This window comes from Loxodonta africana, chromosome 22 (assembly GCF_030014295.1).
Source record: "Loxodonta africana isolate mLoxAfr1 chromosome 22, mLoxAfr1.hap2, whole genome shotgun sequence".
Classification (NCBI taxonomy): Eukaryota; Metazoa; Chordata; class Mammalia; order Proboscidea; family Elephantidae; genus Loxodonta; species Loxodonta africana.
In genome coordinates this window covers 25544653-25572544 of record NC_087363.1, presented here as the reverse complement: position 1 = coordinate 25572544, position 27892 = coordinate 25544653, and the positions used below count along the sequence as shown (strand labels likewise).

Sequence of the window (27892 nt, the reverse complement as noted above, 5' to 3'; positions counted from 1 at the left end):
AGGACCTTTTTTAAGTGTTGAAGAACAGAGATGTCACCTTGAAGACTAAGGTGCACCTGACCCAAGCCATGATACTTGCAATGGCATCCTATCCATGTGAAAGCTGGACAATGTATAAGGAAGACTGAAGAAGAATTGACACCTTTGAATTGTGGTTTTGGTGAAGAATATTGAATATACTATGGACTGCCAAAAGAACGAACAAATCTGTCTTAGAAGAAGCACAACCAGAATGCTCCTTAGAAGCAAGGATGGTGAGACTGCGTCTTACATACTTTGGACATGTTGTCTGGAAGGATCGGTCCCTGGAGAAGGATGTCATGCTTGGCAAAGTACAAGGTCAGTGGAAAAGAGGAAGACCCTCAATGAGGTGGATTGACACAGTGGCTGCAGCAATGAGCTCAAGTGTAACAATGATTGTAAGGATGGCTCAGGACCGGGCAGTGTTCCACTCTGTTGTGCGTAGGGTTCCTATGAGTCAGAACCGACTTGACGGCACCTAACAACAACAAAAGAGCCGAACAGAAGGGTGGTTCAGGTAGACAAAGTAATGTATTATGGTGACATATGCAAAGAGATAGGAAACCGAAAGGGAAGAGCACGCTCAGCATTTCTCAAGCTGAAAGAACTGAAGAAAAAATTCATGCCTTGAGTTGCAATACTGAAGGATTCTATGGGGAAAATATTAAATGACACAGGAAGCATCAAAAGAAGATGGAAGGAATACACAGAGTCACTATACCAAAAAGAATTGGTCAGCATTCAACCATTTCAGGAGGTAGTGTATGATAAGGTAGCATTACCTATTTAAAAAAAAAAGTTGCTGTCGAGTCAATTCCAACTCATAGCGACCCTATAGGACAGAGTAGAACTGCTCCATAGAGTTTCCGAGGAGCACCTGGTGGATTCAAACTGCAGACCTTTTCATTAGCAGCCATGGCACTTAACCACTACGCCACCAGGGTTTCCAGCATTACCTATAGGGACAACCAATTCGAATGACAACAGATTTTTCATCAGAAACCATGGGGGCCAGATGGAAATTACACATTTTTGAAGTGCTGAAAGTAAAGAACTGTTGACTGAATTCTATATTCAGTGAAACTATTCTTCATGAATGAAGGGGGAAATAAAGACGTTCCTAAATGAATAAAACGAGGAGAATTTGTTGCTGACAGACCTACTCTTAAAGAATGGCTAATGGAAGGAAGATTTGGAACCACCTCCACAAACAATACAGAGCTATTTCATCACCACAAACATCTCCCTCATGCTACGCCCTCTTATAGCCACACTTGCCTTCTCCTGCCCACCCCGCCAACATCTGGCAAAACAAATTTGTTCTCCATCTCATATCAAGAATGTTAAATAAATGGAATTATAGATTATGTGACCTTTTCACTCTGCATAATGCCCTTGAATCCATCCAAGTTCTATCAGTAGTTTGTTCCTTTCTATTTCTAATTAGCATGCCATGGTATGGAGGTACCACAGTTTAAGCATTCATCCATGGAAGTATGTTTGGATTGTTTCCAGTTTGGGGCTATTATGAATAAAGCTGCTATGAACATTCATGAACAGGATTTTGTATAAACAAGTTTTCGTTTGTCCGGGACAAATGCCCAAGAGAACAATTACAGTGTTATATGGAAAGTGCCTTTTTAGTTTTAGAAGAAATTGCCAAACTATTTTCCAGAATGGTTGTTTCATTTTCTATTCCTATCATCTGTGTTTGAGTAACCCAGTTCTTCTCCATCCCCATCAGCATTTGGTGCTTTTTCATTTTAGCCATTTTCTGTTAGGCGTGTAGTGATAGCTCCTTGTGATTTTAGTTTACATTTCTCTAATGGTTAATGATGTTGAACATCTTTTAATGTGTTTATTTGCAGTCTGTATTTTCTTTTTGAAGACATTGTCTCTTCATGTCTTTTGCCAATTTTCTGATTGGATTGCTTTGTTCTTAGCATTGAATTTTTAGTGTTTTATGTGGTATACATTTGAGTCTCTTGTCAGATATGTGGTTTGCAAATATTTTCTACCAGTCTGTAGCTTAGCTTTTCATTCTCCTAACAGGATCTTTCACAGAACAAGATTTTTTTTGTTTTAAGTCCAATTTATTTTTTTTCTTTTATGGATTATACTTTTGGACTGATGTCTAAGAACTTTTCCTTGAGCCCTAGGTCTGAAGAGTTTCTCCTTTGTTTTCTTCTAGAAGTTTATAGTTTTACATTTAAATCTGTGATTCACTTTGAGTTAATTTTTGTATAAGATTTGAGGTTTAGCTCGAAGTTCTCTATTTTTTTTTTTTTTGGCCCGTGGATATCCATTTCCTTCAGTACCATTTGTTGAAAAGACTATCTTTCCTCCAGCAAAATTCTTTTCTTCCTTTGACAAAAATCATTTAGCCATACTTATATGGGGCTGCTTCTGGATTCTCTTTTCTATTCCATTGATGTATCCTTCCATCAGTACCACACCGTCTTGCTTACTGTAGCTATATAATAAGTCTCAAAATGGGTAGATTCCTCCAGCTTTATTCTTGTTCAAAATTATTTTAGTTATTCTAATTCTTTTGCCTTTCCATATAACTTGTAGAATGATATTGTATGTATCTAGTAAAAAAAAAATTTGCTGGGATTTTGATAGGCATTGCGTTAAACCTGTGCATCAATTTAGAGAGAATTGACATCTTTACTATAATGAGTCTTCTAATCCACGAACACAGTATGTCTCTCCATTTATTTAGATCTTCTTTGACTTATTTCACCAACATTTTGTGATTTTAGTATGTAAGTCTTATACATGTTTTGTTAGATTTACGCCTAAGTTTTTAAATTTTTTGAGTGATTGTAAATGTAATTACATTTTAAATGATGGTTTTCACATGTTCATTGTTAATATGTGCAACTAAAAGTGATTTTTGTATGTTGATCTTGTTTCCTGCCATCTTGCTGAACTCAGTTCTAGGTGATTTTTTTGTAGATTGTCTCAAATTTTCTAAAAAAAATTATCATGCCATTAACCAATAAGGACAGTTTTATTTCTTTTATTTCATTTTTTTGCCTTATTGTACTGGCTAAAACTTCTAGGCCCATGTTAAATAGGAGCAGTGAGAGTACCGGGTTTCCGATCTTAGGGGAAAGCATTCAGTGTTTACTGAAAGTATTTTGTAGATGTTCTTTATCAAGTTGGGAAAGTTCCCCTTCATTGCTTGTTTTCTGAGTTTTTTATCATGAATGGATGTTGAATTTTGTTAAATTTTTTTTCTGCCTCAATTGGTAGGATTATGTGATTTTTCTTCTTCAACCTGTTAATGTAGTAGATTACATTGATTGGTTTTTTTTTAATATTAAACTTGCCTTGCATCCTTGGAATATGTCTCATTTGGTCATGGTATATAATTCTATTTATATATTGCTGAATCTGTATGCTAATATTTTAAAACAATTTTTGCATATATGATCTTAAGGGAAAATGGTCGTAGTATTCTTTTTTTGTACTATCATTGTCTAGTTTTGGTATCAGGGTAATACTGGTGTCATAAAATGAATTTGGAATTTTTCTCTCCTGTTTTCTGGAATCGACTCGATGGCAGTGAGTTTTATTTTCTGGAAGAGATCGGATAGCATTGTCGTTAATTTTTTAATAATCTTTTGGTAGAACTCTCCAGTGAAAGCATCTGGGCCTACAGATTTCCTTTTTTGGAGTTTTTAAATTACAAATTCAATTTCCTTATTAGTTACAGGGGTATTTAAATTATCTATTTCATGTTTGATGAGTTGTGGTAGTTTGTGATTTTCAAGGTCCATTTCATCTAAGTTGTCAAATCTATGTGTGTAGAGTTGTTTGTAGTAGTATTTTCCTTTTAATATTTACAGGGCCTGTAGTGATACCTGTTGTTGCATTCCTCTATTGGTGATTTGTGTTACCTGTCTTCTTTCTCTGTCAGTCTTGCTAGAGGTGTGTCAATTTTGTTGATTTTTTTCCAAAGAACTAGCTTTTGTTTCATTAATTTTCTCTCACTGATTTTTTTAATTCTGTTTTTTATTGTAAAAATATATGTAAGAGAACATTTGCTTTTTCAACATCTACCAGGTGTATAATTTAGTGATATTAATCACGTTAAATCATGTTGCACAACCGCCACCCATAATCACTGCCAAATTTCCCATCGCCGTAAACAAACATTCACTAACAAAAACTCTTTCCCTCCTACCTCCTGTCCCTGGTAACCACTAATGAACTTTGGCGTGTATACATTTGCCTATTCATGTTATTTTCATATAAATGACATCATACACTATTTGTCCTTTTGTGACTGACTTATTTCACTGAGCATAGGATTTTTGAGATTCATCCATATTGTAGCATGCATCAGGACTTCATTTCTCTTTATGGCTAAATAGTATTCCATTGTGTATATATACCACATTTTGTTGATCCATTCATTCATTGATGGACACTCAGGTTGTTTTCGCCTTTTGGCTTTTGTGGGCAGTGCTGCAGTTAACATTGGTGTAAATGTGTCTGTTCACATTGCTGCTTTCAGGTCTCTTGGGTATATACCTAGGAGTGGAATTGCTGGGTCATATGGTACTTCCGTGTTTAACTTTTGAAGAATCACAAACTGTTTTCCACAGTGGCTATACCGTTTTGCATTCCTACTAGCAATGGATGTTGTTGTGAATTGCTGCTGAGTCAGTTCCACCTCATGGCAACCGCATGTGTGCAGAGTAGAACTGCTTCAAGATGTTTCAGAAACAGATTGCCAGGCCTGTCTCCCAAGGTGCCTCTAGGTGGACTCAGACTGCTAACTTTTCAGCTAGTAGTTGAGCAGTTAACTGTTTGCAGCACCCAGGAATAAGCAATGGATAAGGGTTCCAAGTTTTCCGCATTCTTGCCAGCATTTGGTATTTTCTGTGTGTATGTGTTTTTGTTTTTGTTTTGTAATCTTAGCCATCCTAGTTGGAGTGAAGTGATATCCCGTTACGGTTTCAATTTGCATCTCTCGAATGACTAATGATATTGAGCATTTCTCTTGTGCTTGTGGGTCTTTTGAGTATTGTCTTTGGTGAAATGTCTGTTCATGTCCTTTGCCTATTTTTTGATTGGATTGGATTTCATTGATTTCTGCTTTTTATTTTTTATTAAAAATATTGAGTTTTTGGTGAAAGGTTACACAGCAAATTAGGTTTCCATTTAACAATTTTTATACATATTGTTCAGTGACATAGGTTACATTTTCCACATTGTTCCAACATTCTCCATATTTCTGTTCTGGTGGTTCCACTTCCATTAATCCAGCTTCCCCGTCCCCCTCCTGCTCAACTGCCTCATCTGTGCTTTAGGGTAAATGTTGACTGTTTAGTCTCATATAGATTTTTTTTGTTGTTTTTTAAGGAGCATAGTTTTACTCACATGATATTGTTTATTTTATGAGCCAATCTGTATTTAGCTGAAAGGTGGCCTCTGAGAGTACTTTAAGTTCAAAGTCTAAAGGATATCTCAGGGTAGTAGTCTCAGGAGTTCCTCTAGTCTCTACTGGTCCAATAAGTCTGGCCTTTTTTTTTTTTTTTTTTTAAGAATTAGAATTTTCTTCTACAATTTTCTCCCATTCTATCCGGGACCATCTATTGTGCCCATGGTCAGAACAGTAGGTAGTGGTAGCTGGGTACCTTCTAGTTCTTCTAGTCTTTGGATAGGTGAGGCCATGGTTCATATAGGCAGTTAGTCCTGTAGACTAGTTTCTTCTTTGGGCCTTTGGCTTCCTTCTTTCTTTTTAGCTGCAGAGATAAGTAGAGACCAACAGTTGTATCTTAGATGGCTGCTTGGCAAGCTTTTAAGACCCCAGACACTACTTACCATACAATGATGTAGAACATAAACCTTGTAGACTATGTCGTGTCAGTTGACCAAGTTGTCCCACAAGACTATGGTCCTAAGCCTTCAAACCCAGTAAACCAGTCCTGCAAGGTGTTTGGTTATGTGTGGGAGGTAACCATGACCGTGCCCCGTATGTGCTTTATTGTATGTATGAATGTATGTGTAGCACACACAAACATAATATATATCTATGCCTGCAGATACACCTGCATATGCACACATATATACACACATATACCTTCCTGTGCACATATATGCGTAAAAATCTACCTGTGTAATCACTCACGTATTTTTTATTTGTTACTGCTAATGTTGCCAAATTGTATATGTCATAGCATTTACCAGTAAGGTCCCTTAATCTTGTATATTTCTTACTGTCATCATTTACCTTGGTTAAGTTGTGCACACTTTACCCACATTCAGTATTGCCTTTCCCATCACCAAGAGTAACAAGTGTCTACTGTCTAGAGTGATTCCCCCTCCCTCCCCCTCCTGTCCCTGGGAACCACCAAAGAATGTTGATTTCTGTATGTATACCTATTGTTGTCTTTTTATAAAAGTGGCATCATACAATATTAGTACTTTTGTGTTTGACCTATTTCGCTCAACATAATGTCCTCCAGATTCATCCATGTTATGTCTCAAGGACTCATCATTATTCTTTATAGTTGTGTAGTATTCCATTGTATGTATATGCCATATTTTATTTATTCATTCATCCGTTGATGGGCACTTAGGTTATTTCCATTGTTTTACTGTTGTGAATAATGCTGCATTGAGCATAGGTGTGTATATGTCTATTCATGACACTGCTATTAGATCTCTAGGGTATGTATCTAGGAGTGGGATTGCTGGCTCATAAGGTATTTCTATTTCTGCCTTTTTAAGGAAATACCGTACTGTTTTCCATAGTGGTTTTACCATTTTACAACCCCACCAGCAGTGGATAAAGGTTCCAGTCCCCCCACATCCTCACCAGCCTTTATTGTTTTGTTTTTTTTTTTGACCAGTGCCATTTTTGCGGGGGTGAAACGGTATCTCATTGTAGTTTTAATTTGCATCTCTTTTTTTTTTAATAGCTAATGATCATGAGTGTCTTTTCATGTGTGTGTTGGCTGCTTGAATATCCTCTTTGGAAGTGTCTGTTCATGTCCTTTGCCTTTTTTTGTTGTTGTTGTTATCAAGGTTCCCTGGCTTTATTTTGAGTCTTACAAAGAACGGAATTGTTTATCCGTGAGTACAGACAGGTTATATCATGAATCATATAATAATAAACCATAATAGAATGTACAGGGGAAGAAGTGCAAATATGCTCTTCTAGTTTGTATGTAAAGACACTGTCTCTGCAGGTGGTGAATCTTTAGCAATGATGTTACTCTTGGTAATCTCAGGTCTCTGGGGGATGGTGCAGAATTATTGATTCCTAATTAATGTGTGTTTAAATAATGTGTATTTAAGATTGAAGTTGTCAAGGGTTTCATATTACTTGAATCAACACCCATGGAAACAGCAGTCAAGAAATCAAAAGACGCATTGCATTGGGCAAATCGTCTTGTTAAAGTGTTGAAAAGTGAAGATGTCACCTTGAGGACTAAGGTGCACCTGACTCAAGCCATGGTATTTTGAATCATATCGTATGCATGCGAAAGCTGGACAGTGAATAAAGAAGACTGAAGAAAAATTGATGCCTTTGAATTATGGTGTTGGCGAAGAATGTTGAATATACCATGGACTGCCAAAACAATGAGCAAATCTGTCTTGGAAGAAGTACAACCAGGATGCTCCTTAGAAGCAAGAATGGCAAGACTATGTCTCACATACTTTGGACATGTTATCAGGAGGAATCAGTCCCTGGGGAAGGACATCATACTTGGTAAAGCAGAGGGTCAGCAAGAAAGAGGGAGACCCTCAATGAGATGGATTGGCACAGTGGATGCAACAATGGGCTCGAGCATAACAATGATAGTGAGCATGGCACAGGACCAGGCAGTGTTTCATCGTGTAGTACATAAGGTCACTATGAGTCGAAACCAGCTTGATGGCACCTAACAACAACTTAATGTGTGTAATAATGATAGGGGTGAAACTGCTACCATTTCTGTCTTAAATTTTCATATATATAAATTAATTTCTGGATCTTTATTGCGTTCTGTTGATCAGTTTATTTATTCATGCACTTAAGTATGTCTATTTCTTCTTGTGTCAGTTTTAATAAATTATATTTTTCAAATTATTTACCTATTTTATCTAAATTTTTTAAATGTATTGCCATTATATTGTTCTCAATATCTTTATAACATCTGTGGTACCTGTTATTAGTAATTTCTGTTTCCTTTCTTTCTTGATTAACTTTGCTAAGAGTTATGAATTTTATTAGTCTTTTCAAAAAACCTATTTTTGACTTGGTTCATTTTCTTTATTGTATGTTTGCTTTCTATTTCATTGATTTTTCTTTGTCTTTCCTCATTTCCCTCCTGCTATCTTTGCTTTTGTTTTTTTTAATACTTTGTGTTTTTGGTATATTGTATTTTCATTTTCTTCCAATTCAGTGAATTCATTTCATACCTGCATAGTTGTATCAACCTCTTTCCTGGTCCTTTTACCTCCTCTACTGGATTCCAGTTGAAATTTTAAGAAGAATGAGGCTGGATTTCACATTAGCAAACCAGTAATTAACAGTAGTAAAAAGAACTAGAGCCTCAGTAGATTGGGATAGCATTTGCTGGAAGCATAGCATCTACCTGGAGAGGATCTGGTATGTCTAGGGCTGAGGAGAAAAAGTTTCTGTATTTTAGGAACATGGGGAATGTGAGGGAAGGGTAGCAGAACAGAAAAACCGAACCAAACCCATTTCCATTGAATCAACTCTGACTCATAGAACTGCCCCATAGAGTTTCCAAGGGGCACCTGGTAGATTTGAACTGCTGATCATTTGATTAGCAGCCATAGCACATAACCACTATGCCACCAGGGTTTCCAGCAGGAGAGAAGAGAAAGTGTTATAAGGAACATTGTGTGCCAAAATAGTTATTTTTAAAGTCAGTGGTTTTTGTTTTTCAATTTTAAAAATAATAAATGCTCATGATTAAAAAACCCAAATAATACAGAGGAGTATAAGGCCCTACCCACTGCATTATCCAGAATATCCAATTAACAGTTTATTGAATATCTTTCTAAAACATCATTGTTTATATTCTCACTCTTCCTCCCTCCTTGTGTTCCTTGCTCTGTTATTCTCTTTCTCTGGCATATAGTAATAGCTTAAGCATTTACTGGATAAACTTAAGTATTTATTGGATGAATGAATTCATTTATATAAACGAAATCAAACTATACTTAATATTCTGCAGCTTGCTTTTTAACACATCTTGGACACCTCCCTATTAGCGCATGAAGTTTTGTCTTACTCTTTTCCATCTTTTCATTATATGGATATGTTGTTCTTGTTGTTAGTTGCCGAGTTGGCTCTGACTGGGGGCAAGCTTATGTCTAACAGTACGGAACATTGCCCTGTCCTGCATCATCCTCACGGTTGTTGGCATGTTTGAGTCCATTGTTGCAGCTATTGTGTCACTCCATCTCATAGAGGGTTTCCCTCATTTTTGCTGAGCCTCCTCTTTGCCAGTCGTGATGTCCCTTTCTAGCTATTGGTCCATGGTGTGTTCAGTATTCTTTTCCAACACTACAATTCAAATGTATCAGTTCTTCTTCAGTCTTCCTTGTCCATAGTCCACATGCATATGAGGCAATTAAAAAGATCATGGCTTGGATCAGGCACACCTTAGCCATCAAAGTGACATCTCTGCTTTTTAACATTTTAGAGAGGTATTTTATGGCAGATTTTTCCAATGCAATATGTTCTTTAATTTCTTGACTGCCAATTCCATGAGCATTGATTCTTGATCCAAGTAGAATGAAATCCTTGACAACTTCACTTCCTTTGCCATTTATCACGATGTTGCTTATTGGACCTATTGTGAGGATTTTCACTTTATGTTCAGGCATGTTCCATATTGAAGGCTATAGTCTTTGCCCTTCATCAGTAAGTGCTTCAAATCTTCTTCATTTTTGGCAAGCAAGGTAGTGTCATTTGCATATTGCAGGCTGTTAATGAGTGCTCCACCAGTCCCAATGCCACATTCTTCTCCATATAGTTCAGCTCAGATTATTTGTTCAACATACCGTATGGCTGTCTCATAGAATATCTCACCATTTCCCTACTGATGGGCATATAGATTGTTATACGGCTTGTTTATTTGTTTGATTACTGATAAGAGGACAGTGAACTCCTAATACATATCTTTTTGTAGCTCCATGTATGATCAGTCCTAAAAAAAAAAAAGCCCTATGATCAATCCTAGAGAGGGGGATTATTGGATCAGATTTTAATGGCTATTGACAAATTGCCCTCTAAAAAGTCCCCAGAGATTTTAAAGTAGAGAAGTGATGTGGCTAAGTGGGGCATCTAGGTACTAACAGACTGGAATGGAAGGGCAGCACTTCTGAAAGTAAGAGACCTTCAGTATTCAAGCAAGAGATGGCAAGAGCCTAAATTAAAACAGGCGGAGAGAAGTTAGACTTAAGAAACCTAGGCATCCCCTACTGCAGTTAGCAATGGGATCCAAAAATAAATAAAAACCAGTCCCTGGCCTTCACAGCATCACTGTTGTGGGGGAAGAGGGAAGTGGAGTTGTGGAGGAGGGGTGACAGCATCTACTGTCCACACACAGAGAAGGACACTGAGCAGCCCTTGTTCTTACCTATATGACCTCAGGCAGATCATTACCTCACAGTTATGATGGAGATTCAGGTGGTGCTGGTTATTAATATTCAATGTAATGTTAACTCTTCCAAGAAAATAAATTGCTAGGAATTCAACGAAGAGCCATCCATGCAGCAGGTATCTGTTGAACATTTCTGAGCACCCCCCAGTGTTCCTAGTCAATAAAACACTGTTTTCTTGTTTGTGATATGCCTTTGATACCTAGAGTGAAGGCAGTCAGCACGGTATTTATTCAACTTTTACAAATGGGGCCCTTTAAGAGCTGGTTCAGTAAGGCACAACAAGGGCTGAAACCACTTTTAGTTACAGCCTACATGCCAAGGGCTCTGAATGCCCAGGGCTTTCTTAGGATCACATGGCTCAGGACTTTTAGGCTCTTAATAACAGAACTAGCCTCAACAAGACCAGTTGTTTATTGGCTCACGTAATCAAACTGGGGGAAGAACAGAGTTGTTGCTGGGTGTGGGAGATTGAAATGCCGCCAAGACTTTCTATCATCAGCACCCTTTTCCCACCGCAGACTGGCTTTTTACACACGAAAAGTAGTGGAACCATCCTAAAGGGATTGTCCCTTTTCCATCTTTCAATTCCATCTTTACCACTAGAAAAATTCCAAGGAAGAATCTGATTGGTTGGGCTTGGGTCATGTGTTGTATAGTTTGGTTGGAATGAAGATAGACATTCCCAGAAAAAGGCAAAGAGTGCTGGACAGAGCTGATAGGAGATGGAGTCCATAGCTAATCATATGTTTTAGGAAGATTTTTAGTGGCACGTATTTAAACCAAAGTGTTTTCTGTTAACCTTCAAATAACCTAAAAGAGCTCATTAATAAATCATAATATTATTATAGATAATTGATAGTTAATATATTATATTAATATCAGTATCGATAATAGTTTACTAATATATAATAATATTATTGTTATGATAATCCTTAAGTGTTACAGTTATTTGAAAATTTACTAAACCTACTTGTAAACGTAAGAAAAACTGGAAGGAAATGAGTACAAAATCACAGCCTCCTGCTCAGTCTTCAATATCCTTTTCTGGAATTTACCTGAGAGAACCTGCAGTCCATTTTGACTTATCCTTTAGTGAAACTGCCTTCTTTTCTAGGGGGCAACTTATTTTCACAAGGAATTGTTGATTTTCTGGTCTGCTGTTGCTGAATTTTCTCAGAGACTGTCAGAGGACAGAGTAGGTATTTTAATTTCAACCAGTATCCCCTGAGCTATTTAGTGGGTGTACAAGACCCTTGTTACCCTTGAGGAGTTTGAAATCCACGAGGGTAGGGGAAAAAAACAAGTATAGCATTTTAGACTGTGGCTAAAACCTGTTATTGTCTAGTCATTTCCGACTCATAGTGACCATCATCTCCTAAACATGGAATAGCCTTACTTGTTTAACATCTGAATAAGATCTGGGTTGTGAGTGGAGGACCGGAACTGGGCTGGCTTTGTACTTGATTGTTGCTGAATAAGGTGGAGGATTGGTTGATACCTGAAGTAGGAAGGCAGATGCTTCAAGGTGTCTCAGATGTGCAGTCTACCTCCTTCATTTCTGGTGGGTAAGGCAGCACTATTTGCTGGGGCTAATTAGCATTTAAGCCCCATGGGGATGGGGATGGAAAGAGAGAGAATATCATTGCGTAGCCATGACTAAAAAACTAAAGTTCAACGAAAAGGCACATTGGTGTTAGCAGGCTCAGCTCATTTGCTTCTGAAAAGGAACAAACATTTCATGAGTTTATCTCAGTGTTGAACTCCCAAAGTATGGACAGTCCATACTAGTTCAGCAGATGAGTCCATGAATACCAGCAGAAAATCAGCTGTGATTTGGGCTGGCAGATCTTAGCTAAGTGATAAGCATCTTCTTTCTAGAGAATGTGTCCACTTCCCTTTCCCTCTTAAATATTTGTTCCCTGTGACTCTAGAACAGAGGTCAGCAGACTTTTTCTGTAAAGGGCCAGATAGTAAACATTTTTGGCTTTGCGGGCCATCAGTCACTGTCACAGCTACTCAACTTTGCCATTGCACGGGCGTGGCTGTGTTCCAGTGAAACTTTATATATGACACTGAAATTCAAATTTCATGTAATTTTCACATGTCATGAAATACTAGTCATCTTTTGATTTTTGTTGTTGTTTAACCATTTAAAAATGTAAAAACTGTTCTTAGCTTGTGGGCTATACAAAAACAGGAGGCCGGCCGGATTTTGCTCACAGGCAGTAGTTTGCCGACCCTTTCTCTAAAGGTTTTAAAAACTTCTATGAAGTTCTAAATTTGAGAACATTCATTTTATTTATTTAACACATACAGCGTGTAATATGTGCCATGCACTGTTTTAAATGTCTTATAAATGTTAAAAATAAATAAATATATTTTTTTAAATGTTAGTTAATTCTCACAATGACCCCGTGAAGGAGGTACTGCTTTCCCCATAATGCAGGTGAGTAAATTGAGGCACAGAGGGATTTAATAACTAGCTCAGTGTCACTTAGTAAACAGCAAACTCCAGATTTGAACCCAAGCAGTTTGGCTCCAGAGAACTTGTTTTTATCCACCATGCTATGCTGTTTCTCTTAAAGAATTTATAATTATTGACTTTCTAACCTAAAAGAATGTTAGAGATTTGACCCATTTCTGCTACTACTCCATTTTATACTTATTCTTAAAGCACCAGCTTCAGATGCTTAGAATTCAAATTTGTACCTCAGTAAAATTACAGATTACTGCTTATCATGCACTTTCAGCATTCCTTGTGACTGCCTAAAAACTTAACCTTAACCCCACTGATCCCAAAGGTATTCTCCCTGTACAGGCTGGGCACTTAACTCTTTGCTTATTGCTTTATTTATGTTCCTACCTTGAAGGTAGGAGCAGTAGTATCAAAATGTTTTTTTATCAAAGAGAAATCTATTCTGGGTGTGTGTTTTGCTTTCTTTGGGAACAACTGTCTCACATTACTCCCGACTCAGATTTGCCCTGCTGCTTTTTCTGCTTGAATAAGCAGCTGGTTGGATGTTGAACCCCACCTACCTGTGATAGGACTAGAATAGAATTTTCAGTGTCATGCTATACTACCCTGTTGATGCAAAGACACCACCAGAGCAAGGCCAGGAATGGAAAGTTTCCCAGTCTTTCCAAGAAAGAAAATGGAAAGCTCTATGTGTCTGTGTATGTGTGAGCGAAAGCAAGTCAGAATTGAGGTAAATGATGGAGGTTCTCAGAATTTCTGATTACTTTTGCTTAGTCATAGTCTTGAACTGTACTAACCTGGAGGGACCTTAGTGCACCTCTGGTGCAGAGGTTCCCAGGCCTCAGGGGTTCCGTAGAGTTATTGCAAGGGCCCTCAAAACCACATGTGCATCAGTCCGTAGACTGGATAAGTACTTTTTTATGTATGTTTACAGTTAATTTTCAAATTTATGTAGATGCCATCATGATAAAAACAAAAGCTGTCCTGAATTTATGGTAAAAAAACAAAAAACCAGCGGCCATTGAGTCGATTCCAACTTATGGTGACTCCGTCTATGCCAGAGTAGAACTGTGCTCCATAAGACTTTCAGTGGCTGATTTTTTGGAAGTAGATTGGCAGACCTTTCTTCCAAGTTGCCTCTGGGTGAATTCAAAGCTCCAACCTCTCGGTTAGGTGAGTGCATTCATCGTTTGTACCACTCAAGGACTCCAAATTCATGGTAGGCTACTGTTAACACAACTACTACCTGTTGGGAAACCTGATTCAGTTAAACTCCCTTTATTTACAGATGAAGGAACTGAGGCACAGGTGAAGGGAAGATATTTACCTAGGTCATGGAGAAAGGTAACAGCTAGCCTAGAAGCTAGTACAGTTAGGTACTATTTTGCAAATACCATGTGGCTTGTGCTTTTTTGTCTCCTCTGGGATGAACACAGGGTGAAGACACTTGCAAGTATTTTGACCTTTAAAGGTGTGCTGTACCTTGTAATATTGTCTAATTGACTTCAATGACCCTTACTAATACTTATGGTGCTTTTCTTGAGCATCTCAAAATTTTGAAAAACTATTTTTTGCCATGCCCCATAAGTAATAATCCCATATTCCAATCTGGAAATCTGAGACATAATAATAAAATTGGGCAGCTTGCTTCTATCTGTGGCAGAGCTGGCCCTAAAACTCAGAGTTCTAATCTCCGAACCAGGACGCTATTCATCAGACGGAATTTGTGAGGATTTTAGTCATTTATATTTTAGTCTTTCGTGACTGGTGCTTTCAGCTGAGTGCAAGAAAAACTTTTGTTAAATCTGCTAAGTGCCTGGCATTGTGCTAAGTATTTTCACAGGTATTACATGTCTCTTAATTAATGAGGCCAGAGTTACAGTTCTGAGGCCCCTCTCAGAAAAAGCTAGTTTCAGTCTCCTCCAAAGCCCAACTGTCCAGTCATTTATTCATCCATTTTCCACTGTGGAGCACCTCTGTTTATCTGGTTTGCAAATGTGCCCTCAAGTCACATCCCAATAGTGGACAAATCTGGATATATCAGCACAAATCCATCCCTCCAAACAAGACCCAGGATTGGCAGCAGCATCAGCGTAGACTACACAGGACAACACTTTTTCCCCACTGACACTAGGAATTTGGAGTGATCCTGGAGATTCAGTCAAATGACATTTATATTAGCCATTCTCATACACCTTTATATTTGATCTTCTCAGAAGCACTTAAGAGGTCAGATGGAGAAAATAATTACCTCATTTTATAAGTTGGGAAACCAAGCTTGGAGGAGGCCTGCCTGAGATTACACAGTTGATGAGCTCCTTCTCACTCCAAGCTTGTGGCTTTTACGGTGTCTGTGCCATACTGCAAGGAGCCCTGGTAATGCAGTGGTTAAAGCACCCAGCTGCTAACCGAAAGGTCGACAGTTCAGACTCAGCAGCAGCTCCATGGGAGAAAGATGTGGCATTCTGCTTCCATAAAGATTACAGCTTCGAAAACCCTATGGGGCAGTTCTACTCTGTCCTATACGGTCTCTATGAGTCAGAATTTACTAGACAGAAACGGGTTTGGTTTTGGTTTTGGTATGCCACACTGCCCATCTGGTGGGCTATCTTAGTTATCAAGTGCTACCATAACAGAAATATCACAAGTGAATGGCCCTAACAAACAGAAATTTATTTTCTCACAGTTTAGGAGACTGGAAATCCAAATTCAGGGTGCTGGCTCTAGGGGAAGGCTTTCTCTCTGTCAGCTCTAGAGGAAGGTCCTTGTCTCTTTTAGCTTCTGCTCCTGGGCGATCTTCATATAGCTTGGCACCTCTCTTCCCCCATCTCTGCTCTGCTCTGCTCTGCTCTGCTCTGCTCTGCTCTGCTCTGCTCGCTTGTTTAATCTCTCTCCCTCTCTCTCTTTTTTAAATATTTTAGTGTTTTAGTTGAAAGTTTACAGAGCAAATTAGTTTCTCATTTAACAAATTGTACACAAAGTGTTCCATGACATTGGGTACAATCCCTACACTGTCAGCACTCCCCATTTCCGCTCTGAGTTCCCCATTTCCTTTCATCTGGTTTTCCTACCCCTTCCTGCCTTCTCATCTTTGCTTTTGGGCATTTATAGCACTTTTGGTTTTGTGTAATTGTTTGTTCTATGAAGCACTTTCTTTCCAGGTATTGTTTATTTCATAGGCCTATCTGTTGTGTGGCTGGAAGATGGTTTCTGGGAATGGCTGCAGTTTCAAGTCAGAGGCGTGTTTTAGGGCCGTAGTCTCAAGGGTTCCTCCAGGCTCTATCAGGCCAGAAGGTCTAGTCTTTTTTTATGAATTTGATTTTTTGTTCTACATTTTTCTCCTGCTGTATCCAGGACCCTCCTCTGTTGTGATTCCATTCAGAGTGGTCTATATGTTTAATCTTTTATATCTCAAGAGAGATTGACTCAAGATACACCTACATTAATCCTGCCTCATTAACATGACAAAGACAACCCATTCCCAAATGGGATTGTAATCACAGGCATAGAGGTTAGGATTTACAGCACCTGTTTTGGGGGGACACAGTCTATAACATGGACCACCACTGCTCCTACACGCTTTGTTACCTGCAGTATCTTCCTGCTTCTCATTTCCTTTCTACCTTTCTCTACTTCCTCTGTCTCCTTTGCAAACGCATCCACGGAAACCCTGGTGGCATGGTGGTTAAGTGCTACAGCTGTTAACCAAGAGGTCAGCAGTTCAAATCCACTAGGTGCTCCTTGGAAACTCTACGGGGCAGTTCTACTCTGTCGCTATGAGTCAGAATTGTCTCAATGGCAATGTATTTGGTTTTTCCTCTACTAGGTGACCTCTAGATACTGGAGTTCCTCAAGGCTCAGTCTTACACTTGCTTCTGTCCTCACCCTGAACTTTCTCAGATCACTTATCTGTCCTCTGTTTCTACACTGATGACTGCACAGAATGGCTCTGAATCGTGGAAATCCTTACACTGTTCCTGGTTTCCTAACAATCCCTGAAGTAAAAGCAGAATTCTTGATTGTCTTACCTACTTCTCCAAACTCACATCATATCACTTTTAATATCTGTATTTGAATCATGGAGCCCACCTTGATTTTTAATGTTTATCAAACGAATATGTTAGCGATTTTAAAAACCAAGTACAGTGGAGTTACATTGTTCAGATATACGTTTAAGTTACCCATTGACTTTTAGATTCTAATTCCTGCTCCCCTTTGCATAACTCTGTCACCTCTTAAGTTTCCAAACAAAGCTGATGATAGATATTAAAGTTAATAAAAGCAATATGGAGAGAACCCATATGAGCAAGGATACTTCAGTCTCAGTTTTCAGGTCGTAGTCTACAGAGCCCCTGCTCATAAAGAGGTTCTGTATCCACTCTTTGTAGACCCAAAACATGAGTGCTGAGTCTTTACTGCCGTTTTAGTGCCAGTGGCTGGACTTGCCAGTTTGAATTGCCTTCCTTTCTTAGAAGTAAATTCGAAGGTGTTGTGCGTACCTAGGAAGTCCCGTGATTGCACCTAACTTGCTTTGTAGATGCCGTTCACGCATGTCATCCCCCAGTGGTTAGGTAACTGGTGCTGCTACACACGCTGGTTCTGTGCTAGTGTGGGCGGGGGCACTAAGTGTGTGCCATGAACATGGAGAGACCTAATACCTAGATGCAGCCTTGGCAACTTTCCCAAGTATTCATGAGTTTAGCACTTTCAGCTCAAGGTGTTTCATGCACACCATAGATTCATTTATTTTCCTCCCTCCTGTCTTGGATCTTTGCTAATACTTTAAATTGACTATCTGATTCCATTACTTTGTAATACCTTTTTAATTATGGAAAACCCCCAAAGTACATCGCCATTTAATGTTCCCAACATCTGTAGTAGAGCAACACCTGGATTATATGAGGAACTAAAAGAATCTGAATCTGATAAGGCTTTCTTGGCATTTGGAAGATAGTATATATTTATATATACGTGTGTGTGTGTGATCCTGAAGGACTGTTACGGATAATAAAGCTGAAGTTCAGTGAAAAAGAAGACATAGTGACAGAACCTGAGCCAGACTCCTGGAGTAAATGTGGCATGAGGAAACGAACGCCACGCAGTGCGGTGCAGTGGCAGTTCACTAGTGTGGAAGCTGGAGGAAGGAGAGAGAAATGATCATTTAGCTCCTTCTGAGGAATGGAAAAGTTCTTAAGTGAAAATGTTTATGTAGCTTAGAGCTATAAATGGCAACGCTTATTAAAGGGAAAATCCTTTGGCAGGTAGTTGGAAAACACTTTGTGGAACTCCTCAGGCAAAGGGTGTGATGATGAGGGTTTGCTAGAAGTTGGAGAGCCTGCCTGTGTCCCTGCGGGAGCCGTGGACCTGAGCCCTGCCGGCCATGCAGAGCATTTTTCCCTGGAGGAGCTCTGGGCCGCCTGTTGTCTATCACAGCCCACATGGTGCCCAGGGACCCCTCAACTTGATACCCACTCTGTCTTTGATGCCTGAGCATGCCCCCTCTTCAGGCCTGGTCTCGTTTCTCTTCATCTCTTTCTGCCACTAGGTATTTATTCTTTTTGAGGAATGTACTGTTAGGAGCTCCAGGGGTCTTGGAGAGCTTTTTGCCTATTCCATCTACCTGTTAATAAAACTGGGATTGGGATATTGTGTTAAAGAAATCAGGTATTTGAGTTGGGAGGGGTGCAGTAGAGACTGCCATATAAGTAAAAACTACCATGTGTAGCATTCAGGCTTATATTTTTTAACCATTTTAATACCTCATTAAAATGTATTGTTTACATTCTTCTGCTATACTTGAGTATATTGAATTTTAAATAATCCGTAGTCGCCATGATGAGCCTCGGCTCTCCTGCACTGGATACCTCTGGTGCCTCTACAGTGGGCAGAGGGATAAGCTGTGGAAGGGGCAGGTTGGGTTTTAGTATTTGCAATCCTCAGTGTCTCTTTATATTTTACTTTGCCCACAGATTGGGGACCACAAATTCAGTGCTCACCGGATCGTCTTAGCAGCTTCGATCCCATACTTCCACGCTATGTTTACAAATGACATGATGGAGTGCAAGCAGGATGAGATTGTAATGCAAGGAATGGACCCAAGGTATTTAATCCTTCCATTAGCTTTCACAGGCTGCTTTTCCATCTTAGCCTCAGCCTCGTGCTCGGTGCTATTTGAGGGCTCACAGCAGGATACAGTGCCTAGCACAGAGCCACACACATAATGAGTGATATGTAGACAAGTCAGAACCTTCACCAGTGGCCTGAGACAGGGTTAAAATGAAGGGAGTTTTGATGCTGTTTTTACTCTACTACTGGAGTAACACTTGTAATGGGAACTAGGGTCTGAGATGCTTTTTAAACTGGGTGCTAGGTACAAAAAGCCCAAACCCGTTGCTGTTGAATCAATTCCGACTCATAGGGACCCTATGGGACAGAGCAGAACTGCCCATAGGGTTTCCAAGGAGCAACTGGTGGATTCCAACTGCTGCCCTTTTGGCTAGCAACTGAGCTCTTAACAACTACGCCACGAGGGCTCCAGTGCTGGGTACAAGGTGGTGTATTATTCTCTGGACTTTCCTGTGCTAGTCATTTTAGCTGGCAAAATTGTTCACACGTGTCTTCGTTTACTATCCTCTCAACAGCCGAGAATAGTACTATGCATTAGAACTTTCTGCAGTGGTTGAAATGTTCTATTTTGCACTGTCCAAAGTGGTAGCTAGTAGCTACATGTGGCTATTGAGCACTTGAAATATGAATAGTGGGGCTGAGGAACAGAATTTTGTATTTTATTTCATTTTAAAAAGACCAGACTTAATAGTCTGACTGAGACTGGAAGAACCTCTGAAGCCGTGGCCCCCGGATGCTCTGTTAAGCCAGAACTAAAACCGTTCCTGAAGCCCACTCTTCAGACAAAGATTAGACTGGACTATAAAACATAAAATAATACTCATAAAGAGTGTGCTTCTTAGTTCAAGCAGATACACAAGACCAAATGGGCGGCTCCTGTCCAGAGGCAGAACGTGAAGGCAGAAAGGGACAGGAGCTGGCTGGATGGACACCGGAAACCTGCGATGGGAAGGGGTAGTATGCTGTCACATTATAGGGATTGCAACTAGTGACGCGTAACAATGTGTGTATAAACTTTTATATGAGAAATTAACTTGAGCTATAAACTTTTACCTAAAGCTACAATTTAAAACAAGTTTTTTGTGTTTTTTTTTAATTTAATTTGAAATAGCCACATGTGGCTAGTGGCTACTTTATTGGACCACACTGGTCTAGAAGATGGTAGCTATCATGTTTATTCGATGGATCAGAAAATCAAAGCCCAAGAAGGTCAAGCTCAAGGTTATCCCTTAGTCAGTAACCTGTCATTTGTTGCCTGACCTCTTAATCTGACAGTGGTATAACTGAGGGGAAAGGAGCTAGGAGATTGTACAGGACACTCTGGGTGCTTGAAGGTGATCCACCCCAATATGTGGAGAGAGGGAATGGAATTATATATCCACCATAAGACAGAAGTCTCAGGTAGTTATAAAGACACAGAAATTAGTCTCCAAAGGCAGTTGTGAACTCTTCTTCTCTGAGCCTCTTTATCGGAAGGAGCTGTGCTATCTTATCTAGTGCTGCTGCAACAAAAACACCACAAGGTGGCTTTGAAAACAGAAATTTATTTTCTTACAGTTTGGGAGGCTAGAAGTCTCAATTCAGGGTGCCGGCTATACGGGAAGACTTTCTCTCTCTCTGGGCTCTAGAGGACGGTCCTTGTGTCTTAGAGCTTCTGCTCCTGAACGACTTTCATGTATCTTGGCGCCTCTCTTCCCTTTCTCTGCTTCTCTCACTTGCTCGTTTAATCTCTTTTAGATCTCAAAAGAGATTGACTTAAGACACACCCTACACTAATCCTGTCTCATTAACATAACACAGACAACCCATTCCCAAATGGGATCATAACCACAGGCATAGAGAGAGGTTAGGATTTACAACACATATTTTGGGGGGACACAATTAAATCCATAACACGTGCTAATGACCATGCACACTCCAGATGCTTCGTGTAACAGAGATTGAGCACTTCTAATATGTACCGTTCTAGGCATTGCAGTATAACAACGAGCAGGCAGAAAGCAGAGCTTCTGTAAAGGACTACTATGGCAACTACCATAGTATAGACAGTCCTGCAACAATAGAATCAGCAAATAATAATCTGTGAATTGATACATAGATATGCCAGGAGGTGAGGGCAGGGGTAAGGGAACACACCCACCAGCAGATACAGGTTCCAAGGTGGAAATTTCTAAGTGTGTGACTGTAGGTGCTTCTCATATATTAATATAGACAATAGAGCACACAAGTAGCACAGTCAGGGAAACCTCTTAGACATTACTAAACACCTCACGGGATGAAGTTCCCAGGCTCAAATGCAAAGGACCATAGACTCAATTGGCACAACATAGTTCTTTTTTTTTTTCCTTCAATTTTTTTATTTTAATTTTTATTTTGCTTTAAGTGAAAGTTTACAAATCAAGTCAGTCTCTCATACAAAAATTTATATACACCTTGCTATATACTCTTAGTTGCTCTCCCCCTAATGAGACAGCACAGTCCTTCCCTCCATTCTCTATTTTTGTGTCTATTCGGCCAGCTTCTGACCACCCCCCTCACCCTCTCATCTCCTTTCCAGACAGGAGTTGCCCACATAGTCTCATGTGTCTACTTGATCCAAGATTCTCACTCCTCACCAGTATCACTTTCTGTCCTGCAGTCCAGTCCAAACCCTGTCTGAAGGGTTGGATTTGGGAATGGTTCCTGTCTTGGGCTAAAAGAAGGCCTGGGGACCACGACATTTGGGGTCCTTCTAGTCTCAATCAGACCATTAAGTCTGGTCTCTTTATGAGAATTCGATGTCTGCATCCCACTGCCCTCCTGCTCCCTCAGGGGTTCTCTGTTGCATTCCCTGTCAGGGTAATCATCGGTGGTAGCCAGGCACAATCTAGTTCTTCTGGCCTCAGGTTGATGTAGTCTCTGGTTTATGTGGCCCTTTTCTGTCTCTTGGGCTCATAACTGCCTCGTGTCTTTGGTGTTCTTCATTCTCGTTTCCTCCAGGTGGGTTGAGACCAATTGATGCATCTTGGATGGCCGCTTGCTATGCTAATTTTTTAAAAATGTTGCTTGGTTACCAGATCATCTGTAGTGAACAATTTCACATTTTTTCACCACCATGTCAGAGATTCTGCTTCTAGATATGGCTGGCATCTGTCTGTCTCCCAACCCTACTGATACGAGTAGTTCACTCCTCATCAGCATCTCTCTCCAACCCATTGTCCAGTCCAATCCATGTCTGATGAGTTGTCTTCGGGAATGGTTCCTGTCCTGGGCCAACAGAAGGTTTGGGGACCATGACTGCCAGGATTCTTCTAGTCTCCGTCAGACCATTAAGTCTGGTCTTTTTATGAGAATTTGGGGTCTGCATCCCACTGTTCTCCTGCCCACTCAGGGGTTCTCTGGGCACAACATAGTTCTTAAACACAATGTTTTACATCCTACTTAGGTAAGTAGCACCTGGGGTCTTAAAAGCTTGTGAGTGGCCATCTAAGATACAGCCAATGGTCTCTCCTGGTCTGGAGCAAAGGAGGGGAAAAATACTAAAGACTCGAGGGAGCGTTTAGTCCAAAGGACTAGTGGACCACATGAACCACAGTATACATGACTCTGAGACCAGAAGAATTAGATGGTACCCAGCTATCACTACCAACTGCTCTGAGTGGGATTAAAATAGAGAGTCTAAGACAGAGCGGGAGAAAATTGTAGAACAATCGAATTCCTAAAAAAAGTCCAGACTTAGTGGTCTGACAAAGACTAAAGGAACCCCCAAGACTGTGGCCCTCGGACAGCCTTCTAACTCAAGACTGGAAGCCACTCACCAAGTTCACCTTTTAGCCTTAGATTAGGCAGGCCTATAAGACGAACAATAACACATGTGAGGAACGTGTTTCTTAGATCAGTCAAGTGTACAAGATCAAATGGGCAACACCTGCCCAGGAACGAAGACGAGAAGGTGGGAGGGGACAGGAAAACTGGATTGGACATGGTAAACCTGGGGTGGAAAGAGAAAGGGGAAGAGTGCCAGAACAATGCAGGATTACATCCAATGCCATGAAGCAATTTGTGTATAAATTTTTGAATGAGAAACTCATTTCTTTTTAAACTTTGACCTAAATCACAAATAAATAAAACCATTTTGACAGAGGAAATAAAAGCAGTGCTTCTCCTTGTGCCGTCATTCCAGTGGTGGAGATCCAACAATAAACGCGTGCATATATGGCCGGGAGTGAAAGTGATGCAAGAAAAGTAAAGCAAGGGCTAGTGAATGATGGTGGGGGTCTGTGCTTTTTCAGGGCGATCAGGGAAGGCCTCTCTGGTGAGGTGACATTTGAGCCGAGACCTTATTTGAAGTGAGGAAGTGAGCCATCTGGGGGAAGAGCCCTCCAAACAGAGGGAACAGCCAGTGCAAAGACCCTGAGGTGACAGTGTGTTTAGCATGTTGGCATAGAGTGAAGGAGCGAAAGAGAGGAAGGTGATGAGGCTGGAGAGATGGAGACAGTCCCAACCACATGCGCCTCATTGAAGGCATTTACGTGTTATGCAGAGTGTAAACTGGAAAAAAAAAGAAATAAACTTATTATTTATATATATATATATATATATATATATATATATTTTAAGACTGAAAAAATGCTGGAACTCTCATTCTGGGAATTTATCCCAAAGAAATAATAATCCAAAAAAATTATTTATAATGGCACTAAGATGGTAATAGCTACTGTGTCTACCAATAAAGGAAGTAAGTTATACCATGTTTACATGTTGAAATATGATATAGCAGCCACTAAAAATGATAAACCTGAAGACATTGTAGAAATATGGAAAAAGACTAGATAATATTGTATGATTATATCAGTACAGGTTATGTGTGCAGGCGAGCGGGCTGCAAAGGAACATAGAAAAATGACCACCATTGACTCATTAAGTAGTTAGATTGTGGGAGGTGGCTTTTTTTTTTTTTTTAGAATTTCCTATAGTAAAATTATTTCTGCAATAAGGACAACTTAAGAAGTAGAACGAACCATTCTCAAAGCCAACTCTTGAGACAAAGATTAGACTGGACTGTAAGACATAAAATGATACTGGTGAAGAGTGTGCTTCTTGGCTCAAGTAGATACATGAGACTAAATGGGCAGCTCCTGTCTAGAGGCGATATGAGAAGGCAGAAGGGGACAGGAGCTGGTTGAATGGACACAGGAAGTACAGGGTGGAAATACAGGTTGAATGGATACAGGAAATACAGGGTGTTACATTGTAGGAAGAGCAGCTAGGGTTACATAATAATGTGTGTATAAGTTTTTGTATGAGAAGCTGACTTGAATTGTAAACTTTGACTTAAAGCACAATAAAAAAAAAAATGAGTCTTTGGCCGTGATGAAGTGGTTGTTCCATTGAGGTTGAATCTCAAATGGCAGGGGCTAAATGGTTTTTCAGGTGAGGCCCATCTATTCCCCAGGCAATACTGTCAGCTCAGCCAGGGCCTGGATATCTTGTGGGCAAAGACCCATCTCTGAAGAACATCTCACACTTTCCCTCTTTCCTCTAGTGCCCTGGAGGCTCTGATCAACTTTGCCTACAACGGCCACCTTGCCATTGACCAGCAAAACGTCCAGTCATTGCTCATGGGGGCGAGCTTCCTGCAGCTGCAGAGCATCAAAGACGCCTGCTGCACATTCCTCCGAGAACGGTGAGGTGATGTGGGGCGCCTGGCCCATGGCAGGGAGCATGACCATTTCATTCCTGGAATCCCATGGCAAAATTTGCTAAGTTCTTGAGCATATAGGTTTTATGAAAAGAGTGAGCTGAGAAGGTTACTCTTCAGAGATGACATTTCTTGAAATCATTATCAAGCAGTGCCCACCTCTTTGGCCTGAACCTTTGTAGACCATGATTTACATATAGTCCTATGTACTTTCTCCCTTGGCCTGACAATGTACATCTTCTTCCGGTCCTCTCTCTCCAGTCTGACCAGCCACAATGCAGCTGACTCTTCTCACCAAACCAGTTTATCCAGTGCTTCTAACTTTTCCACAGCTATCTCCATCTTTGTTTTGAACCTTTGCCCCCCTTGAAGTTCTTGACCTTCCTTTTTACCTCAGCTCTTTAAGAGCCAACCCAAATTTCACCTCCTGGAATTTTCTATTCCCCTCAGTCCCCTAGGAGCAGTCCTTGTAAAGCTGGTAAGCTCTTTAAGGGTAGGGACCAAATAAAACCTGTTGCCATTGAGTCGATTCCGACTCATAGCAACCCTGTAGGACAAAGTAGAACTGCACCATAGGGTTTCCAAGGCTGTAATCTTCACAGAAGCAGACTGCCACATCTTTCTCCCATGGAATGGCTGGTGGGTTCGAACTGCTGACTTTTTGGTTAGCAGCCAGTTGTTTAACTATTAGGCCACCAGGGCTACTCATAGTACCAAATACTCCCACATATTTTGAGTGTGATAAGTTTTTCTATGACCTTTTGGTGACTGTGAGCAATTAAGAAGGCTGTTCTTCCTCCTCAAGAAGCAGAGCCCTTAGTCATAAGGTAGCAGCCTTGTAACCACCAGAGTCTTGGGGTGAGAGTTAGTGTTGGGCCACACACAGGCAAAGAGGAACAAGAACAGCACTCCTACTGCCACAGTGCTCGCCCAGGCCCAGCCTCACCTCAGCTTACTCTGATCACCTGCTCCCTGGCCCTGACAACCAGCATTCCCACCACCTCAGATCTGCCATCCTGAACCTCATCCTCTCTAGAGCTGTCTCTCCACCCCCCTCAGTCCCTCTCACCACGCAGTGCTGTGAGCCGTGCCTACTGTCCACACCTGCCCACGTGGTGCCCCTGGGCATCGCTGAGCACAGCTGTGTGTGTAGCCAGTCAAAATGACTAAGGTACTGATGGCTAGAATGCAGGGACCACTCGTCTGCTGGGTGCTGGCTGAGTAGTTTTTGGTGAGGTAGGTAGCAGTATTCCCAGTTTTGCAGATAGAGACTACATGATGAGAGTGAGGCCCCAGAGCCAAGCTGTGTTCCTGACCCAGGATACATTCCTCCTGAGGAATGTATGTGGGCATGTGTGTGACACCCACGCCTTTCCTACTCATTTGTGAGCTTCTTAAGGACACAGACTGGACTTAGCTCATCTCTATGTCCCCACAGAACCTAGAAAAGAGCCTTCCAATTAACATAACCAAAACTAAACCAAACCAGTTGCCTTCGAGTCCATTCTGATGACCTCATGTGTGTCAGAGTAGAACTGTGCTCTATAGGGTTTTCAGTGGCTGATTTTTTGGCAGTAGGTCATCAGGCCTTTCTTCAGAGGCTCCTCTGGACATACTCCACTGCAGACTTTTTGGTTAACAGCCAAGTACATTAACTGTTTGTGCCACCCAGGGGTTCTGATGAAGTAGGCACTCTGGAAATGATGAAATTGGCCCTCCTTACACCTTCACCAAGAGGACAACAGTTCCACCTAGGGCTGTTGAGGTTATCTGGTCATCACCAGAGACAGGCTGTGTTATAAAGTACTGTTACCTTAAAAGATGCTTAGAAAAGTGATTTTTAGACCAGTGCAGTTTTTATATGCACAATACCATTTTAGGAACAAGTACATAAAGCCTGATGTTTCAGAGTATATTCTTGATATTTTTTTATTCAGCCCTGTAGGAGCCCTTCTGAGGCGTGAACCTCTACTTCACTGCTGGCTTTATTCTCCGCCAGGGGCCCCAGAGGCTTGGTCTGCTGTGTGTTTTCTCTCCAGTAATTACCATCACTGCCTCTGTCCCGTGGGGTGGTTCACCCCGAGCCTGGCTGCAGAATGTGATAGATTCTCCCATCCACCCCCCGCCCTCCTGTGTGTCCTTGAAGATGAGCACATGGACCCCTCCATTTCAAGATTTGATTTGATAGCTAAAGGTTTGGCTATGGATGACTTGAGGAAAACCATTCTCAGGAACTAAAGCAGCTGTGGCAAAGACAGGGCATGGCAGAGTACAGTGTTCTTAGAGCAATTGTTTCTGAGGCCACTCTGCCCATTAGATCTTCAGCTTGCTATTTTTATCTTAACCCGAGGCTGGTGTTGGTTTTTCCTTGTGGCCCTTTTCCCAGCGTTTGGATGTGTGGGCCTCCTTGTTTTAGGTAGGCACTGGTGCTGTGTGTTTTCCAAAACTCTTCTGTCAGATCTAGGTTGGAACATCAGACAGGTCAATGAACCAAGGCAATAATTTATTTAATTCAAGTCACCACTTCCTGCCTCTGCTTAGTTGGATGACCTTGAATAAAGCGTTACATCTTATGTAACCTCCTTGCTTACAAAGCGTGTTGCTCAGAGCTCATGTTTTCTTGGGCTTTGGAAATTCATGTAGGTTTCCAAAATCATGAACGGAGCAAGTTCAGACTAGAATGAAACATTAGTTTTATAGAATTTAGACGAGTCATAAAGCCAGGCTCCTTAAATACTCTGCCCTTTCAGTCCATGACTGGTCTGCTGCTTCTAAATTTACACCTTAAATCCTTCGGCTCTCGGGGACAATGGTGAATATTGCTTAGAAAGTATAAGTCTGTGCCTATAACCTTAAATCAACATGAAGAAAAAGAGAGAAGCCATTCTAAAGAAGAAAAATAAACATGGGCTGTTTCAAATCTGATAAATAGCATCTCCTGC

General features: G+C 40.6%; 1 protein-coding gene across 3 annotated transcripts in view; it reads left to right on the top strand.

The window, feature by feature from the left end:
• Nucleotides 1–27892, top strand: part of KLHL18 (kelch like family member 18) — a 64432-nt gene that overhangs the window by 20864 nt on the left and 15676 nt on the right. For 2 of the 3 annotated variants that reach the window (XM_003409689.4, XM_010589856.3), the window contains exons 2-3: nucleotides 19114–19244; nucleotides 24795–24935. In XM_003409689.4, coding sequence (XP_003409737.1) covers nucleotides 19114–19244; nucleotides 24795–24935 — 272 coding nt within the window. The remainder of the gene's footprint in view (nucleotides 1–19113; nucleotides 19245–24794; nucleotides 24936–27892) is intronic. The other variant, XM_023547778.2, reaches the window with a different exon arrangement.